This window comes from Scedosporium apiospermum, assembly GCF_000732125.1.
Source record: "Scedosporium apiospermum strain IHEM 14462 chromosome Unknown SEQ_SAPIO_0176, whole genome shotgun sequence".
Lineage (NCBI taxonomy): Eukaryota > Fungi > Ascomycota > Sordariomycetes > Microascales > Microascaceae > Scedosporium > Scedosporium apiospermum.
In genome coordinates, this window is record NW_015971877.1 from 1,132,261 (window position 1) to 1,151,326 (window position 19,066).

Below are 19,066 nucleotides of genomic sequence, written 5' to 3' on the forward strand. Positions count from 1 at the left end.
CTTTCGAACTGCGCTTTGGTTCAACTCTCAGTTCATCCGTTCATACCCCAAAGCGCACAGAAGCCAGATTTTCAAGATGGACAAGGCCAAGCTCATCGAGCTGCTCGAGGCCAGCCAGATCCGTGAGTCCCGTCCCTGCATCGCCGTTCATCTATCCTCCCCGCTTTGCATTTGCATATTTGTGCAGCAACTAACTCGTGCCCTCTAGCTGACACTCAAAGTGTCAAGGCGGTCACGGCCGAGCTTCAGAAGAACTACTTTTCCCAGCCCCAGTCCCTCCTCCTCTTGACCGAGGTCGCCATCACCCATGACAATGGAGGAATCCGACAGCTCGCCGCCGTCCAAGCGGTTCGTATCAGCGAGAAGCACTGGCCCAAGATCCCCGAGGAACAGAAGGCCCTTGCTAGGCAGCATATCCTTGAGGGCATCTTGAAAGAGCCCTCTGCCGGTGCCCGCCGCTCACTCTCTCGCCTGATTGCCAACGTCGTCACTCTCGACCTCGAGGATGGCCAAGGCCAGGATGTCATTCGAGAAATCATCGCTCTCAACACCAAGGACGACGTCCGCTCGCGAGAGATTGGATCGTACCTCGTCTACTGTCTCCTGGACACTGACCCGGTCCGCTTCACCGACCACATCACCCAGCTCTTCCAACTCTTCAGCCAGACCATCAATGATGCCCAGAGCAAGGATGTCCGCGTCAATACCATCAGGTCCATCGGTGCTCTCCTCATCGTCATCGAGCCCGAGGAGGACGAGGGTTCCGTCAACGCCATCCAGAATCTCTTCCCCGCTATGGTGGTTGTTCTCAAGGATGCCATCGAGAGCGAGAACTCCGACCACTATGGTGACATCTTCGAGGTTCTCCAGTCCTTCCTTGCCTACGACCCGGCTCTTCTCAACAAGCACCTCAAGGAACTTGTTGAGTTCATGATGGAGATTGCTTCCAACACACAGGTTGAGGAGGACGCCCGATGCCAGGCCATCGCCTTCCTTAGCCAGTGCGTGCACGCGCGCCGCATGAAGCTCCAGGGCATGAAGGATATTGGTGCCAAGCTCATGACCACCAGTTTGAAGATCGTCACTGAGGTGGACGACGAGCTCCTCGACGACGATATGGATGAGATGACGCCAGTCAGGGCGGCGCTCTCCTTGATCGACCAGCTTTCCACCGATCTCCCACCTCGCCAGGTTATCAATCCTCTTCTGGATGACTTCCCCAAGCTTGCGGCTCATGAGAATGCTGGCTTCCGGAAGGCCGCCATTCTGGCTCTTGGTACTGCCGCCGAGGGCTCTCCCGATTTCATCTCGACGCAACTGGCTCGTCTCTCGCCCATCGTCGTCGCTCTCCTCAACGATGCCGATGAAGGTGTGCGCCACGCCGCTCTCATTGGGTTGATTCAGCTTGCCGACGAGATGGCTGAGGAGTTCGATCCTCAGCTCGCGGAGATTTTCGAGGCCCTGCTTAAGAATCTCCAGGCCTCTACGCAGGAGAACAACAAGAAGAATGTCAGCATCATCCGCGCCGTATGCGGTGCTCTGAACGCCCTGGGAGTCGGGACCCAAGACAAGGATATTACCAAGACCTACGGCCAGAAGCTCCTCTCTCCCTTGGGCCAGCTTCTCTCCCACGAGGATCTTAGCGTTAAGGCCGCTGCTGCTGGTGCCATTGGTGCCATCGCTGCTTCTCTGGGCGAGAACTTTGCCCCCTACTTCAAGGATGTCCTCACCGCCCTGGCTCCTTACGTGAACCTCAAGGAGGGCGAGGAGGCTTTGGCCCTCCGCTCTGCCGTCTGCGACTCCATGGGATCCATCGCCCACGCCGTCGGTTCCGAGCTCTTCCAGCCTTACGTCCTTGATCTCATGAAGGCCAGCGAGGAGGCTCTCAGCATCGATAACGCCCGTCTCAAGGAGACCAGCTTCCTCCTTTGGGGAGAGTTGTCCAAGCTTTACGGCGACCAGTTCAAGCAGTTCCTGCCCGGTGTTTTCAAGGGTCTTTTGGACACTCTTGAGCTCGAGGAGGAGGAGATCTCCCTTGATGGCATTGTTGAGGGTGCCTCTGAGGGAGATGTCCTTGTCGTCGGAGGCAAAAAGATTAGGATCAAGCACGGCGAGGATGAGTCTGATGACGACAACATCGTCAACATGGATGACGATGCTGACTGGGATGATCTTGATGATTTCACCGGCGCCACCGCCATTGCGTTGCAGCAGGAGGTGGCCATCGAGGTCCTCGGAGATGTCATCTCTGAATCCTGCAGTCTCGAAGAAATCAAGACCTACCTCGAGCCTACTCTCGAGAAGCTCATGCCCCTCGCCGATCACTCCTTCGAGGGCTGCAGGAAGTCTGCTCTCTCTACGCTCTGGAGGGCTTACGCTCGCGTCTGGAAGCTCCTGGAGAAGCAGCCCTGGAAGCCTGGTTTCCCCAAGGACAACCCCATGCCCGATCCTGCCCTTGCCCATATTGCTCAGCTCGTTTGCAAGGCCACCTTGTCCGGCTGGGCCGATGAGAGCGAACGGTATGTATACATCACCCCATTTCGTCTATTTTCCCGTGTTCACTTTTTCCTCTGTTCCTTGTGGTCCTACATGATGAATACCTTGCGTTATACCCAGCTCACGCAGACGCCTAATGGCGATGGTGAGAACGCGTCTAATCTACTTCTGACAATTGTGACCGATGCTTTTTTTTTTTTTTTTTTTCAATTTCTTTCCTCTATCACTCTTTTGAGGCTTCCTAGTGGTGCCTATATGCATTGTGCTAACTTGAGCCACCAATCAGATCCGTTGTGACCGCCATCAACCAGTACTCCGCTGAGACTCTTAAGACCACTGGTCCGGCTATCTTGGCCGTTGAGGATCTCGAGAGCCAGATGGTCACTGTCCTCGCGTCGCTGCTTACTCGCTCTCACCCCTGCCAGCAGGACTTTGGCGACGAGGAGGACCACAATGTCGAGGGCGGCACCTCTGAGTTGGACTGGTTGGTCATCGACACTGCCATGGATGTCGTCATTGGCATGGCCGAGGCTATGGGGCCCGCTTTCGTCAAGCACTGGGAGGTGTTCCAGAAGCCCATCATCAAGTTCGCCAGCTCCCAGGAAGATCTCGAGAGGTCAACGGCCACCGGCACCATTGCCGAAGTGATCAGGTATCTCGGCGGTGCCGTGACCCCGTATACTGAATCTCTTGCCAAGATTCTCCTTCACCGTCTCTCCGACAACGACCCCCTTACCAAGTCTAACGCTGCTTATGCCATTGGACAACTCATCCTCAACTCTGAGAACAACAACGTCCTTGGACTCTACGAGGAAGTTGTCACTAAGCTCGAGCCCGCCCTTGCCATCACCGATTCGCGTATGCAAGATAACATCTGCGGTTGCTTCTCTCGCATGATGATGCGCAACCCTGAGCCCCCGATCGTCGCCAAGCTGCTTCCAGAGGTCGTTAACGTCCTACCCTTGAAGGAGGACTATGAGGAGAACGCCCCTATCTTCCAGTGCATCTTCAAGCTTTGTAAGTCACATTTATCTCCTTTCTTTTCAAACTCTCCGTTGCTTGCGCATATACTAATTTTCCGCTGCAGACGACGTATCCAATCCCACTGTCCAGGAGCTCACTCCCCGCCTCGTTCCCATCTTCAAAGCTGTCCTCGGCGAGCCCGAGATCCAGCTTGACGACGAGACTCGCGAGATGGTCAAGAAGATTGCTCAGCTTCTCCACCAGGCGCGGCCGGAGTTGTTCCAGTAAATAGCAAGGTTGTTGAAGTGTGGGGGACTCTGTGTCCCCGCGGCCTATACACGATGAGAATGTCTATATTTATGCCTTCTCGGTCTTTCGGGACGAGAATTTTTAATGACGGGAGATGTTGGATTGAGAGCCCGTCTATGGATGGAAAAACAAGATGATACCTCGGGGCTCCAATATGATGTAGAAAAACGGGATATGAACTCTGGTGCGGTAATGTCGGGGCCGCAGTTCGCCTTCGCAAGCAGAGCCAGGCCTCAGTGGCAGGATTTTTGATGAATTTTAAAAAGAACAAAAAGGTGGATTACGTAGGTTTTTATGAGAATGATTGGGAAGAGATGAAGGGAGGCCGGTTGCTCTTTTTCTTCTTTTCTTTTTTTATACATTTTGACCTTTTTTTTTTTATGAATGTTGAGTGATTTCATACGTGATAAAGCAGGTCGAGCGCGGGATTTCAGAGTATTTTTCCATGAAACTGAAGGTTCTTAATATTATTATATACGGGGCATTCATTCATCTCGAGGATAAGAATTTGTTCATCTTCCCCATCATGCGTTTTCGGGCCGACCTTTTCAGATCTTCGCCTCTGGACTGCAGTTCTAGATCCTCGCTTCTTCTAGACTGACTCCCCAGATCTCCGCTTGAAGACCAACCTTCCGAGCCTTCCCTTTCGGACTTACTCTCCAAATCTTCGTTGTCTTCCATGTCCAGCCTCTGCCTCCTCCCGAGGACGACGTTTGCGCGCCGTCTTCGGAACCAGACCCAGGCATACCAGAGGAAGATGACAACGGCCGTAAGGGGGAAGGTCGTGGCTAAGTATGTAGTTGCTTGGCGATTAGCGTCGCCGTTGTAGACGCTGTCCTCGAAGAATTTTGCAGAGAAGAGAGTCTAAGCATGTGTTCCCCCACGCCTTCAAGTTAGCCCTGGCTAGAAGGTGTTTAACAAAAGAAAAGAAAAAAAAGGGGGAAGAAAATCATACCGCCATAAAGGTTGCTGGTAAAAACAGCATGGTGATCAAAGTGATAGCGGTAACAGAGGTCGTGTCCTTCCAACTGGCCTCGGCAATCCGGCGCGATTCGTGGGCAATAGCCAGCGTAGAATCCTGGTTCTTCTGCGTGATGACGTTCTGCAGACCTTGGATGAGGGCGTTGGCCTGGTGCTGCCAGGCCTTGGTGTATTGGCTCAAACTGTCGGATCTGTACTCAATATACCTGGACCATTCGTCAATCAGATGGCGCACCCGCTGCAACTCGGGCGAGTCGAAGTAGCCCAGCCGATTCAGCTCCTCGTTCTCGTCCCGGAGGTACCTCAACATCCTGCTCAACCCCATCAAAGTGCCATCACTCTGCGCGAGATCAACGCTGTAGGCCACGGCGTCGGATGTAAGTATTGACAGGTCGCGCGAAGGAATGAGCCTCGCATCCCGCCTCGTCAAATTGCTGTACTGGTGAAACCCCGCCTCGGCTAAAATGTGGTCGATGATGTGAGGCGTGTCGTTCATCACGTCGTTGACTGCCATTGAAATAACGATCAGAAGGCCGGAGAGGGGGTGTTGGAACATGAGCGGGTCTCTAAATGCGCGGTCGTGGTCGTCTTCGACGGCCGTCGCCATGTATTCCAGCAACTTCACGGAGCCGGAGGGGACGCTGCTGTCGATCATCATTGCTAGGACGGTGGTCTTGGACTGAGGGAAGTAGGATAATGTTCCGAAGGGGAGCCACGTTTCGATCTCTATGTCGTAAACGAGTCTTTGCAACGGGTGGGGATCGGGGTCTGGCCTTGCGTCGTCATTGCTACTACCCTCCCGCTTTGCCTCGTCCGTTGCTGTAGTTTGCGGAGGCCATCGATACCTGGAGAGGCCGGCGAAGCCCGTGTAGCGTTCCGTAGTCTCGCGAACCGGGCCACCTCGCACGCACATCTCCTTAAACACGCCCGTTCCGCTGTTGTTGAAATCCGGTCGGTGGAATGAAAGGACCTGGAGGTTCCCACGCCCGTCTGGCTGGGGTACCTCCGCCGCGGCGGTAGCCTCGTCAAACCACTGTCTCGCCTCATCCATCGATGTCAGAGACAGGTACTCGATCGTGGGCCTGTCGAGACAGTTTTCGGCGGGCTTCAGGAGGAGAGCCGTGAAGTCTGTCTCCAGTAGGGTTTCTTGCCGGAGATCGGGGTCGGTGGGTAGGGGTAACCATTTTGATTGACGGCTTGGGTTCGTATCTGCTTTGACATCGTTGTCGGTTGCGAACGCCTCGCCGTTACTGCCTGGCGTCTGGTTGCTAATACTCCCATCCGTTCCGTTGCTGCTGCAAATCGTCTCCCAATCGCTGCTGTCCATCGTCGCCCTGTCGCTGATGCTCATCGTCGGGTTGCTCATACCAACCTTTACTCAAAGACTCCAGATATGCCCAAGGGAAATAGACGCTCTCGAGAAAACACTCTTTGTTTCTTTTCTTCGTTCGTCGGTAGGCCAACTATTTATTCCGAAAAGCCTGCCCGGCTTTTAATAACTCGGGCAGATTCCCAATCGAACTCGTGCTGGGGGAGCGAGAATCCCGGCGCTTACACAGCCTTGCGAGGACTCAGCCCCTGCACGCACTCCGCCGCCCTGGCTGGCTTTGACCGCAGCCTGCAGGGAGGTACTGGTCATGGGAAGAAAGTGATTCGCCCAAATTATAGCCAAGAGAAAAAAAAAAAGGGGGGGGGGGGGGGGGATTTTACACTTGCGTTCGTATTTGCTGATTATCCTCCACCAGGTTGCGTCCTTTCTACATTCGCTCACTTCGCAAAGTGGGAGCCTTGGATTGATAGAGAAAACTTGATATTTTAGCACCATACAAAACAATAAACCACCAATTTGCGATTCCCCGGAATCATGATATCAAATGTACACTTCCCATCCTTACCGCCTATAATCGTAAAAGCCCAAATCCGAAACGCCTATCCTACAGCCACTGAATATTTTGCAGGTAGTATTCCCCCCTAGATATATAGAGGCCAAGAAGAGGCCGATGAAAGAAAAGAAACCTCAATAAAGAATACTGGGTTTAATCGGTCGCCACAGGGTCGTCCAAGAAATCGTAGCCGCCCTCCGGAGGCAAGAGGTAGTGAGACGCCGTAAGCGCGGCGGCGCAAGCGATGGAGACGCTGGCGCTGATGATGCAAAGGAGCCAAGAAGTGTCGAGAGACCAGCCGGGGATGAGGAACTGCTCGTCGTTGTCGTACGCATAGGACTGAGAAAACATGGCGTTAGAACATCTTCGGTCTTCCCTTTGTAAAATGGACCAATGGACCATGGAGCGAGGATTCGTTCGATACAAACTCACCACAATGCCGATAATGACATATTCAATAACAGCAACACAAGTCAAAAACCCCGCCAACACCTTCCACCCAAACTCTCTCCTCTGCTTCCCGCCCCCAATGAGGAAAATGTACACGACCACCATGACGAGGTGCAGCGCCACGGCAAGGTTCGCCAGGAACCCGGCCGACCGCCAGAGGTGACAAAAGCGGGCGTTGTCGGAAGCGGAGGGGTCGCACTGCTCCTCGGTAGGGAAGGTCTGACACGGCGGATCGCGGAGGTTGGAGCAGCTTTGGTGGAGCCCGATTGTTTGGAGGATGTGGTCGCCTTTCGGGGTAGTGACGGAGTAGTAGACCCATCGGGGGAGGATTATGGAAGTGATGGTCATGATCGCGGCTATCGGGTGGTTTAAAGGTTAGCATCGTCGCGGTTGCTGGGCTTGGAGGTCTGGAGATGCGAGGACGGCGGGAGACGATGACGTAGGTAGAGAGGGGAGGGGGGACGGACCTGCAATCGAGAAGACCAAGAGGCCTACGTAAACGCCGACTCTCGTCATTTTGAATTGTGTTTATGTTTCTAATTCTTGGGGCCTTGTTCTGGTTCTCTCGCGGGTCCTTGGGGCCAATGTCCCGTGCCGTCAACTCGTGTTGGGGAGGGTGATCAGTCCGACAGTCCGAGCTGTGGAGTTCTGAGCGTGGTCGCAAATGACAGATTGACCAAGTAGCAGCAGGGCTAGGTTCAGCACAAACACAAACAGTCCAGCGGCGGTGGATTAACGAAGCACGCTGCAGGATTTCGACTTATTTCGATTTTCGGTTCCGCCGGACAAGGAGCGTGGAGGGTACGGAGGTCTGGATCGTGAGGTGTATTGTTGTTGGGCTTGTCGAGGGGGTGCTGATGGTTGATTTAAGTTGTTGCCTGAGGTGAGGTGACGTCGAGGTGGAATTGATGAAACAGGCTTGCGTGCAGCGACGTGAGTGGTTGATTCAGCGCCCACTTCTGTTTTGTGGAGTTACGGTCTGCTCCGGACGGACTTGGATGACGCTGGTCCAGACCTGACCAAGTTGAATAATCCAAGTTTGAAGGTTTATTCTATGGCCACGTTCATCAACGACACTCATTTTCGGTCCCTGGCAGCAACAGGAGCACCGGGTTTAATACATTTTCCACTGTCCCCTCCTCTCGCAACCCATGCAGTTCTACATTGATAGGCTCAACCACAAACGGTGTCACACGGCAGGAAGCAAGCAATCTAGCAAGCAAGCAATCTAGCAAGCAAGCAAGCAAGCCGTTGATGCAACGGTCCCCAGAAACGACCAATGATCGACATCCATCAATATCTAAAGGTAATCGCTATCAAGTTACCCGTCGAACGTTGATCCCACCGGTCAGAGGCCCAGGGCTTAATAACTGAGAGATATCAAGCTCGTCCCCCATGTGAATGTCGAGAGCCTTCTTAAACGCTCTGCTAATCTAACTCGGACCCGCAACTTTACGATCATTTTCCCGCGAAGGTCATGGAGAGGCTCAAAACGCCAACACTTCGAGATTCCCATTACTTTCTCTGCAGGTCCGCGTGGAATAAAAGCTGCCCGTCATGATGTCTTTCCCGTAGACCCAAAGAGTGACTCGGCAGGTATTACCCGCAGACCGACAAGATCACCAATATATCTAAATTCCTGATGCCACTCAGAGTCCTCCGCAAATCGCCCAGGAAGGTGAATCAGTTATTGATCCAATTGTAACTCAATTTGCTATCGCGAGCCTCCTCTTTCCACACCCATTCATCCCACTATTGGAGCTACACGGGGTCACCTCAATGGAAGCAAATCAAGCTTCGACTGCATTTAATATGCTCTAATTACCAGGAAAGGGGATTCTACTTCCCTCGTTCTGCACTCGTCGATGCATCCATATCGGATGGTTCATTCAGACGCAGCTCGGAGCTACATACACTAACTAGTCTTGTCATGGGGAAGGCGCAATTGCCCCGCACTACGTAACTGCAACTGCATCGCGGAATTAACTGTCACGCTCTCTCCAACTCAATCCCACCTCCGCGAACCCATCAACACTCGTCCTCACCCTCCTCCTCCTCCTCCTCAAGCTCCCCAATGCCCACCGGCACCCGATCCCCCACCAAATAATGCCCCCAACCCTCCGCCTCTTCACATCCATCCTCACGAAACCACTCTCGCTCCCCACAACAACCCGCCTCCTAACCCGCACAATGACAACCAGCACCCCTCCTCCCGGCCCCATCCTCCGCCAACCCCTCAAACTAGCCTGCGTGCAACTCTCCTCCGGCGCCGACAAAGCCGCCAACCTCGCCCGCGCCCGCACAAAGGTCCTCGAAGCTTCCGCCGCCGGCGCCAAACTCGTCGTGCTCCCCGAGTGCTTCAACTCGCCCTACGGATGCGATTACTTCCCGCAGTACGCCGAGCGTTTACTCCCTTCGCCGCCGCCGAAGGATGTTTCGCCTAGCTTCCACGCGTTAGCTGACATGGCGGCCGAGGCCAAGGTCTACCTCGTAGGAGGGTCCATTCCGGAGTTGGAGCCCGAGACGAAGAAGTATTATAATACGGCGCTCGTGTTCGATCCCCAGGGCCAACTCATCGCCACGCATCGCAAAGTGCATCTTTTCGATATCGATATCCCGGGGAAGATCACCTTCCGCGAATCAGACGTCCTCTCACCCGGAAACGCACTCACCATCGTCGACCTCCCGGAATACGGCAAGCTCTCCGTCTGCATCTGCTACGACATCCGCTTCCCCGAACTAGCCACCACCGCCGCCCGCCGCGGCTGCTTCGCCCTCGTGTCCCCCGGCTCCTTCAACCTCACCACGGGGCCCTTGCACTGGCGGCTCCTCGCGCAGGCGCGGGCCTTGGATAATCAGTTTTACGTCGCCATGTGCAGTCCCGCGAGGGATATGGAGGCTACGTATCATGCGTATGGACATAGTCTTGTTGTTGATCCGTTGGCGAAGGTTGTTGTCGAGGCGGAGGAGAAGGAGGATATTGTCTACTGTGAGTTGGATGGGGGGTTGATTGAGGAGACGAGGAGGAATATTCCTGTGTATTCGCAGAGGAGGTTTGATGTGTATCCCGATGTGAGTGCGGCCAAGGAGAACTAAAGGTGAGGATAGGGCCGGTCTTTTTGGAATGGTTGAAAATGGGGCATACGCCGAGTGCCATTGATGTATTTACGCATTTACATTTAGCATCTGGATAGGAATTTGCATTGCGAAATAGATAGTATCGACGTATCAATGCCGATGAATGGTACCGAAAAGTGACAGGTGTGAGATGAGCAGGTGGTCTCGAGGAGAGATTCTCCTAAATCACTGGAGCAGTCTCATCATATCTACGTTTAAATCTTGGCGACCGACACATTACGCGTGAATACAACATCTTGGACACGAAAGCAGGTATAGCATACCGGAGGAACTTGGAATCATGAATCTATAACTTTTATAATCCTCGACTCTGGACTTTTAGAAGTGCTTTTTTCTTTTCAGATATGCCTTCCCTCATCATGCGTCATGTCAGCCGTTGATATCCGTCAATGCCTTTTCCTTTTTTCCTTGTCTATCCCACCGATACTGCCACATCTACCTATAGCCCCTCCAAACTACCTTGGCTCTTCTTATACGTCAAGAGCCTTCTTAGCAAAGTTAGGAAGAACGAACGAAGCCTCGTGCATCTCGGCGCTGTAGTATCGGCAGAGCTTCATCTCCTCCTCGGGGGTCCACTTGCGAAGGGGCACCCTGAGGTTGCGCTCGGGGTCCTTGCAGCAGACCATGAAGCCGATCTGACCTGAGGGGTAGGTGGGGATGCTGGTGTAGGCGTACTCGGCGACGGGGAAGACCTCCTTGCAGTCCTTCTTGAGCTTGGCAATCAGGGGGAGGTGAAGCCACTGGTTCTCAGCTGTAGAAGAAGTTAAAGTCAGCAATTCAACTCGGCGTTAATGCGAGCTTGACTAAGTCGCAAACATGGTAGGGGGCAAAAGGAAAAGAATGGGAGAGGTGAAGTGGGTAAGAGAAAGAACGTTGTAGAGACTTCTCTGTGACTCATGGAATCAACCACAACGTCTTTTCCTGCCAGCTCCAGAAGTGCGCTTCGGGGGGGTATGGGTGTTGGATGCGGAAAATTAGCGGGAGTGGGGGACAGTGTTATAGGAAAATAGACGAAACACAAAGAAAGGGGGAGGGGGAGATAATCAAGAGAAAAGAGTGAGAATGCGCAGATCTGGACCGAGAGTACGACGTCATCGCGGGAAGCCGGCAGGTTCAGGTCGAAAGCGGAGCAGATAGAAGAGGGCGAGATAAGAAAGGGGCGAGACCTGGAGAAGATGAGGTATAAGCCGTTGGGCACGAAATAAAGTAAGAGAAAAAAAAACCAATATCACGATTATCGACAAAAAGAAAAGGCCCAGGACCGGAAAAGGCAAGGCTGAGCCGGACTAGAAGAAAAACTTCTTCAGTCCGGGGCGGACTTTTTTTGGTCCGCGGGGAAAAGATGGGAATGCCTTTGCGAATGGCGACTAAGCCCTCGCATTTGGAGATGCGCAACCGTCCTGACATATGGGAACGTACAACCTTGGGTGGTGATGACGCCTCCGGGGCGGAGGGCGTCATGAAGAAGCTGGAAGTAGGGCTTCTGGAAGAGGCTCTCGGCGGGGCCCTCGGGGTCGGAGGAGTCGGTGATGATGACGTCAAAAGCGTTCTTGTACTCCTCGAGGAACTTGAAGCCGTCGCCGATGTGGACCTTGGACTTGGGGTGGTCAAAGCCGACAGACATTCCAGGGAGGTATTGCTTGGAAAGGCGGACGACGGCCTATTTTGCAGAAAGTCAAGGAGTTAGATAACAATCCGCGAGTCCTGTTGCGCGTCTGGTTCAGGATGGACTCAGGGATACCTCGTCAATGTCGCAGAGGATGGCCTCCTCGACACACTCGTGCTTGACAACCTCACGAAGGACACCGCCGTCACCGCCACCGATGACGAGAACCTTCTTGGGGTTGGGGTGAGAGTTCATGGCAAGGTGGGTGATCATCTCCTGGTAGGAGAACTCATCTCGCTCGGTGGCCTGGATAACATCATCGAGGACGAGGACCCTGCCGTAGTCGGTGGACTCGAAGATGAGCACATCTTGGTACTTGCTCTTCTCGTGGTGGAGGACCTTCTTGACTCTGAGAATCATAGCCTGGCCTACGAATTGTTAGTAGGCGAATGAGGGTCGGCCCGCAGCCGTCGCCCGGGGAGGCTTGACAAGGGCGCATTCAGGGCTGGGGTGTCTCTTACCAGGCCACATCTCAGAGATCTCGCGGAACCAGCCATCTAGAGGTTGACGGTTAGTAAATCACGGTTTCTCAGAGTGAAATTGGCCAATTGGCTGATTCCCCTCTCTCTCTCTCTCTATATATATATATATATGAATTGAGGGTATGTTGTGGCGTCTCGCGCGACAAATTCACACCGAATGAGGGGCAACATGTGAAGGGCAGAAAAAAATAGCTTGAGAGCGGGGTCCTCATCGCAGAAAAATATCGTGATGCATCTGGGCACCGCAATATCAACCCCTGTGCTCGAGGAAGGGCTTCAATCCAAGAATTGAAGTCACTGACAAGGCTCCAAATGAAAGCGCGTCCAGTCGTGTGGCGTGCGGCATGCCCTTGCCAGTTTGGCACGGTGAGCACACAGACATCATCGAGGGGTATAAGAGGCTATGCGGGGCAGGCGACAGTGCCCTTGTTCGACATGACAGGGGAGAGAGAAGAGAGCATCGACTCGCCATGACGGAACTAGCAAGGGCAAGGAACAAACCTTTGATGGTATGATGGGTAATTTCCTCAGTCATTGTGTCGACGGTTTGGCGAGAATATGCTCTACGGCCGGGGAGGGTATATGGAAAATCGAAGGTGGCGGATAAGACAAGGGGATGATGGAGGGGAGGGATTATCGATGATGATCGAGACGCAACATTTTTATTCAGTTTCGGTTTGCCAGGCCGGATCAAAATTTTCAGGTGCCCGACAGCAGCCCAAGACCGGCCGAAGAAATTTGTGGGCGGCATCAGAAAAAAAGTACGAAAAAAAGTACGAAATAGTGCAGAACCCATTCGATCGAATTGACCGTTTTACCGCGACGTACTTCGCAGTGTCGTACCCGGCGGGAACCGAACGGGTCGCGGCGGGGGTTTTCTTTACCAGATTGAACGACGTAAAATTTCGAAAAGAACAATAAATAAATAATAATCAAAGGTGCTCCTGTTTACTACGGTCGTTCAATTAATGTGTCTTCCTTTTTTTTTTTTTTTTTTTTCCCATCCCCGTAGAGCCCGGGAGATAATTACTACTTCTTCTTGCTACAAGTACAGCTATATGATCAAGGGACGACCCAAGTTCTAGAAGTGAGCGGGAAGCAATCCGTGGCGCATCAATGTTGGGTTCTCGAAGGTTGAGCCATCCTTCAAGTCGTTACACTCCTCCTTCATACAACATATCCACGATAAATTCTGCGTCATACACCCACTCTTGACGGCTTCCCATGACCCCACTAAAACCCACCCCGGGCGATCAATTTGGGCATTACATTGCTAGCTCGACATACCCATTGATGCCAAGTGGGTTCTAGCTCACAAATATGGTTCAACTGGACTTCACAGTTGTCAGGATCGGCAACGGATGAGGTAAACTCGGGGGCCGAGTCGACCGAGAATGTGTCCTCCATCGTACATTCCCATCTAGTTTAGATATAAAGTCCCTGTGGCAGAGGGCCAAGTGTGCAAAGCCACTGCCATCATCTTCCTTGGACGAGGCATGAACTATCCCCTGCCTCCCTCACTCTGATCCCGCACCATCCACCCTGGCAAAAGACACTAATTAGTGTACGAAGTCCTGCACCTGTTTAGGGGGCCAACATGCTCACTTTCGTCATGGGTGGCTTGCCTGGTTAGCCAGCCCAGGCCCAGCCCAGGATGAGAAAACGGAGGAAACTATCATCTGGCCAGCCGGTTTTCAGCGGGGAGCTTCCCATTGTCTCTCTGAGTCCAATCCATGGGAACATCTCAAGCTAAAGTACATACATGCGCAGTCTACCTCCTTATATCTGCCAATGGACGAAGTATCCTAAGCCGTCGTAGTCCCCACAGCGGAATTCTCACACGAGACAGCTCAAGAGACAATCCCGTCAATTGGACGCGGAACGATCCATATGGACGAGGTGCGAACCAATATGCATCCGACGACCTCATCCCCATTTCGAGTCGTTCAGTATTGATCGCGACGCGACACCACGTCCGGAATAAAAGATGCGCTTGGATGTGGCTGGCTGCATTTTCATACATAAGGTCATTTACACGACAGGGACAGGCAGCCTGGCAGCCTGGCAGTGGCGGTGGGATTCGGTTCGGAATATATGATCCTCGGGAACGCACGAAGGAGTGTTCTAACAGGTCGAGTCAATCCCAATGTCGGGCTAACACACCAATACAAGTAATACTTGGACCCTCGGGACCGAGGGTAATATTGTTCACAGGGCTGCCCTGAATCTTCAGCTTGACCAGACTTCTAGTCCTTCAGAATCTGACCACATCCAGCTTCAGGTCCATCAAGACTCATTTCGAGAACAAGGGAGGATTGCTCCACCCCCTTTCCAAAAATAAATGAATGAATAAAATGGGAGAATAAAAAGCGAGAATAAGACATACTTCTCAGCAAGCAGCTATTTTTTCAAATGGGTCCGTTTGCCAAGCCTGAAGGCCGCCATCCTCCCCGGAACATCCAAAGCTGTGATCCGGGCCAGTTACCTTGTGGGAGCACATCTCCTTTCCATTTCGTTCAAGTCGGGAATATGGGCTCCATACCCTTTCGTGGGGACCGTCTGTGGTGGTCTGTGGTGGTGGTGTGGTGTTGCACTGACCCCTTGTGCCAAGGGCAGCTGTGAGTTCGATGTCAAGTTGTACTGCATACGAAGTGGGCAAGAACTTGGTCGTCCTGGGATAATTTGTCCAAGTGAAAGAGTATCGGCCGCTCCGCGATGTCGAATCTATTGACGTCCTTCGTAATTCGATAAGTATCTAAACTTGACGCTAACAGTCTCACAATCCTCAGACCTGGCTAGTATTCTGCACTACGGAGTATTAATCATATTTCAGCTGTAGCCCGGGCATCATTATCAGCATTGACGACCCTTCACTGTCTGTGGTGGTGTGCGGATCACCACACAAGCACACAGACCGCCCTACCCGCCGCTGAAACCTTCCTCGGGCATGCGTGCAGACCCTTAGCCTTAGGGGTGCAGCAATAATACCTCCCTTTCCGGGCTTCATCCATGGTTTGGTAGCATTGGTGTTAAACGAGTTCTTTCTAATACCTGAGGATCTGGCCTGGCGACAGGTGCTTTGGCGTCTGCCCAGCCGACTCCCCAAGGAGCGGAAGGTGGATGCAATCGAATGAATGCCAAGTCCTAGTTCAGTATAGAAAGGCGGTAGATGATAGACGATGGAGCTGGATGTGGTGTTCCGTTCTTATGTAACTTTTCTGCTGGCGGCCGTTGACGTACTTCGTGTGAGGCAATCGCCGGTCCCAGCGTCTTGCATGCAGGCGCATGATCTCGGTTGTGCCGCATAGACATGCAAAAGATCAACTGGGAAGAGTGCTCATTAGAAACTGCAGCCGGATTACGACTCTACTTCATCCCTTTGTAGATGAGCAGGGGAGTGGCCACCCACCCGGCTCGAAATTCTTTTTGGTAGATACTCATGCCTTCTGAGCAAACAACTGTCAAGCCGCCTCACCCAAAACAAGAGCCCAATTGTGGCGTCCGCTACCCACCGGGGACATGTATGAAAGTGTGAGAGCAACTTGAGCCTTTCGGTCTAAAATCCTTCAAACGGACACATGCAGCTACTCTCGTAGACACGCAGACCTTTCCTTTGTCTGTCCTGTCCGAAAAGGAAAAAAAAAAGTAAGCGTACTAATAGTGCAGGACCGTAGCATTGCTGGGATTCTCCAGCGAAACAAACTGGGGGACACGACCCGTACCTGCACTGGTGTATGTATTAAGGAGCGACTACTTGTAAACCATGAGCACTTTTTGTTGTGACTGTCGTATTTTGAAACAGTCGATCTCAAGAAATTCTGTCCTTGGGCCAGCGAGCCATCCAAGAAGATGGCAGACGAGGCGGTGAAGTGAAAGGAGTAGAGCAACATCCGTGATGGATCGCAGTGGGCCATCACTTCGGAGGTCGACCAGCAGGGTTCATCGAGGAAATCGAACGACGAAGTATGAGTATTACTTATTAGTTCATGTTACTTCGAAACATTGCAGTTGAGTCTACGTCTTCGCCCCAAGTTAGCGGGCTTTGAAAAAGCTTATGCTTCAAGGAGCTTCCATCCAAGGTCGAAACGCGCGATCCTCTAAATTTCGTAAGAATAACTCGTCGTTCTCAACCTTACCCAGGGAACGGAACGGAACCCGTGGCCGGCGTTGACGATCCTGTTCGCGTTCCTCAGAATAAGCCTAGACCCGCCCGTTAGTGTGAGGCATGGCATCGTTGCTTGCGTTCTGCAGATCGACCAGGCAGCGGAGTAACCCCCCCATGTTTTTTTTGCTGTCTGTCAATCATCTCCACGTGTGTTTGTCACTGTACAGGAGATACTTTCCTCCTCGACCGGATGGATGATCCCGCTTAGTCTCGCAATGAGCTTTCTGATGGCTTTTGCCTCATCGTCGACCTCACCACAAGCGGAAGCATGGCACGTACTCCGCATCCGGAGTTCGGGTCTCGGAGGAATCGATAATTGATGATCTTCAGCAACCTTCTCTCTTGAGTTCACCAGTTCGCCCCGTTGACCTCACTCAGAGTTTCGGCTTATGAAGAATCATTGGGCCGAAGCCCCCCCTCCAGCTAAAGTAGCAAGAACTCTAACACAGTGGGCCCCTTTTCTTCGTTTGTTCTTCGTCTTCTTTTCTTTCTTCCCTCGACGTCAGCGGAGGTGTACAATAGACGAGAAAACACTTGGGTCCCCGTTAATTTGCCAGTCCCTGGACGCCTGGACGCCGAGGGCAAGGCAAGTAATCGCCCAAGTGAGAGTTGGTACACAGTCTGTGTGTCTCCAGCTGAGGACGGCGTAAACTTATAGTTACCGCGCTTCATACACAGACGGCAAAGAATAATCTGCCGAGATTCTGCTGTCAATTCCTTTGTTTGGGGCGATTGTTGAATCGAGATGTTGAGTGGGATGAAGCAAACAGGCCAGACGATGTACGAAGTAGTTCGTCGATGGTCGGGATATACTTGGGTACATGTACTACTGGTACGGTGCAGAGTATCCTGCTTGGTTAGTATCCACCTCTTGGGAGTAAAGTTCACTCTCATCAACTGCAACTGGAGAGCTGTCATCGGGGCCAGGCCAAGCTCAAGCTCTGTCTCACTGTTGCAGATGGGGCAGTGGGCGTGCATCTTCAGACACACCGGTTCTTGCCATCAGCCGGCAAAGATGTAGTATTACATGTTCCCCCAAACGGTTTGCAGAAGAGTGTGCTCAACGGCTTCCCCTCCGGCACTCGCCTTCGATGCACGACAATGAGGAAATGAGGAGATTGGTTGACTGACCAGTCCAAACAAGCCCGGCGAGTGGTACGTGAACAAGTATAATAAGAAAATAATACTTGCGCATTATCCTGCCTTGAAGGGCTGATGGGATGGCGCCCTCTTCCCGCCTTTGTGGTTTGAAGGAATCCTTTCCAGGGACAGGGCAACATTGTTATTATGCTATAGCTGCAAGGTGGATATTAATTACCAACCAGAAAAGCCCGACCCAAGATTCCGAGCATAGCAGGTGATGATAATCGCAGGAGAGTCACGATTCGTCCGATACTTTCTCATAGAGGACGGAATGGCAGGACACAGACCCAGACAGAGCGCTCTGCTTCCACAGGTTTCTGCAACGAACGTCCTGCCAACCAGTCTTCGTCATGGGGTGTGGCGTCCGAGGATGCGGAGCGTTGCTTCCTGCTTCCTGCAGCAAGCAGTTTTTCTATCTGTGCGCAAGCCTCAAGCGCAACTATCTGACAGACCGTCACTTCGACTGTCTGGCATGAACGGGATGTACATCGTACCAAGGACTCCAAGGAGACCACCTGGTGCAAACAGAGAGGTGAGGTTAAAGCCAAGCTATCACTCAATAACCTGCCGACTAGTTAAGACGTATGAGATCTTAGCCGCCCTCACGCTCGCGGCAGACAGCCCACAGCCGGAGAGCATGTAAGCCCGCCCGCCGACTCCTGTTTGATACAGACCATTGATCTGAGCGCTGGCTTCTCGCATCCCAACCGGGACCGGAACCAGACCAAGCCCCACGCGTGTCGCCATCCAAGAAGAGTTCCCTGCTCCTCTCTTGAACCCAAGACAACGCGGCATCCCCGTCGCTGTTGAAGAAGCAACCCCTGGACTCGTGCAGCAGGCGGAGCGATGACTCCATCTGGTTTAGTCGACAGCAGCCCGTACATCGCACTCTGCAGTCTCACTCTTCTGGCGGTTTATTATCGCGGGGTGCCTGCCTCATCGGGGGCTCTACCAGGTCGCGGGGTCGTAGTGTGCCCTGAGTGGTGTATTTTTTTGTGCATTGCCAGGCCAGGTCCTCAGTGGACCGTCCCCCTCATCCACGATTTCCTCAAGTCCCTGGTTTCATCCGACCTCTCGTCAGTCAGTCAAAAGTACAAAGTCGGCACTGGAAATGACAAAGGGCGCCACGTCTTCGGAGATCGAGGAGAGACTTTAAACAGCCCACAGTAGGATCATAGGGCCTGTACGAAGTACAAGTACACTACACTACATGCTGAAAAGTGCTATTCCTGTCCGCTTCGGAATCCGGAATAATTAGCTTCACGGTATCATCTCTGCCGTGTGTCCCGCCCCCAAATGCATCCACACTAGTAACCTTGGGCTTGAGCTTACGGCGAGAGTCGACACTAGGTACAAATACTAGTAGCCTAGTACTATAGTTATGCGCACT

At 52.8% G+C, this 19,066-nt stretch overlaps 4 protein-coding genes and 1 pseudogene across 4 annotated transcripts; 2 read left to right on the plus strand and 3 right to left on the minus strand.

Annotated features, from left to right (window-relative positions):
- Positions 1-76: 76 nt before the first annotated feature.
- On the plus strand, positions 77-3,747 carry SAPIO_CDS10859 (Karyopherin; the record flags this gene model as incomplete). The annotated part of the gene is made up of 4 exons (XM_016784396.1): positions 77-122; positions 209-2,519; positions 2,783-3,513; positions 3,584-3,747. The coding sequence occupies 4 exons, from the start codon at positions 77-79 to the stop codon at positions 3,745-3,747; spliced, it is 3,252 nt and encodes a 1,083-aa protein (XP_016638616.1).
- Positions 3,748-4,257: 510 nt separating this feature from the next.
- SAPIO_CDS10860 (uncharacterized protein) lies at positions 4,258-6,100 on the minus strand (the record flags this gene model as incomplete). The annotated part of the gene is made up of 2 exons (XM_016784398.1): positions 4,258-4,632; positions 4,724-6,100. 2 exons carry the CDS (start codon positions 6,098-6,100, stop codon positions 4,258-4,260), a joined length of 1,752 nt encoding a protein of 583 aa, XP_016638617.1.
- A 685-nt stretch (positions 6,101-6,785) lies between these two features.
- On the minus strand, positions 6,786-7,598 carry SAPIO_CDS10861 (uncharacterized protein; the record flags this gene model as incomplete). Its single annotated transcript, XM_016784399.1, has 3 exons — positions 6,786-6,971; positions 7,065-7,438; positions 7,550-7,598. 3 exons carry the CDS (start codon positions 7,596-7,598, stop codon positions 6,786-6,788), a joined length of 609 nt encoding a protein of 202 aa, XP_016638618.1.
- Positions 7,599-9,188: 1,590 nt separating this feature from the next.
- Positions 9,189-10,178, plus strand: SAPIO_CDS10862 (annotated as a pseudogene; the record flags this gene model as incomplete).
- Positions 10,179-10,690: 512 nt separating this feature from the next.
- SAPIO_CDS10863 (Putrescine N-methyltransferase) lies at positions 10,691-12,903 on the minus strand (the record flags this gene model as incomplete). Its single annotated transcript, XM_016784400.1, has 5 exons — positions 10,691-10,971; positions 11,640-11,880; positions 11,962-12,254; positions 12,348-12,383; positions 12,870-12,903. 5 exons carry the CDS (start codon positions 12,901-12,903, stop codon positions 10,691-10,693), a joined length of 885 nt encoding a protein of 294 aa, XP_016638619.1.
- Between the last annotated feature and the right edge of the window lie 6,163 nt (positions 12,904-19,066).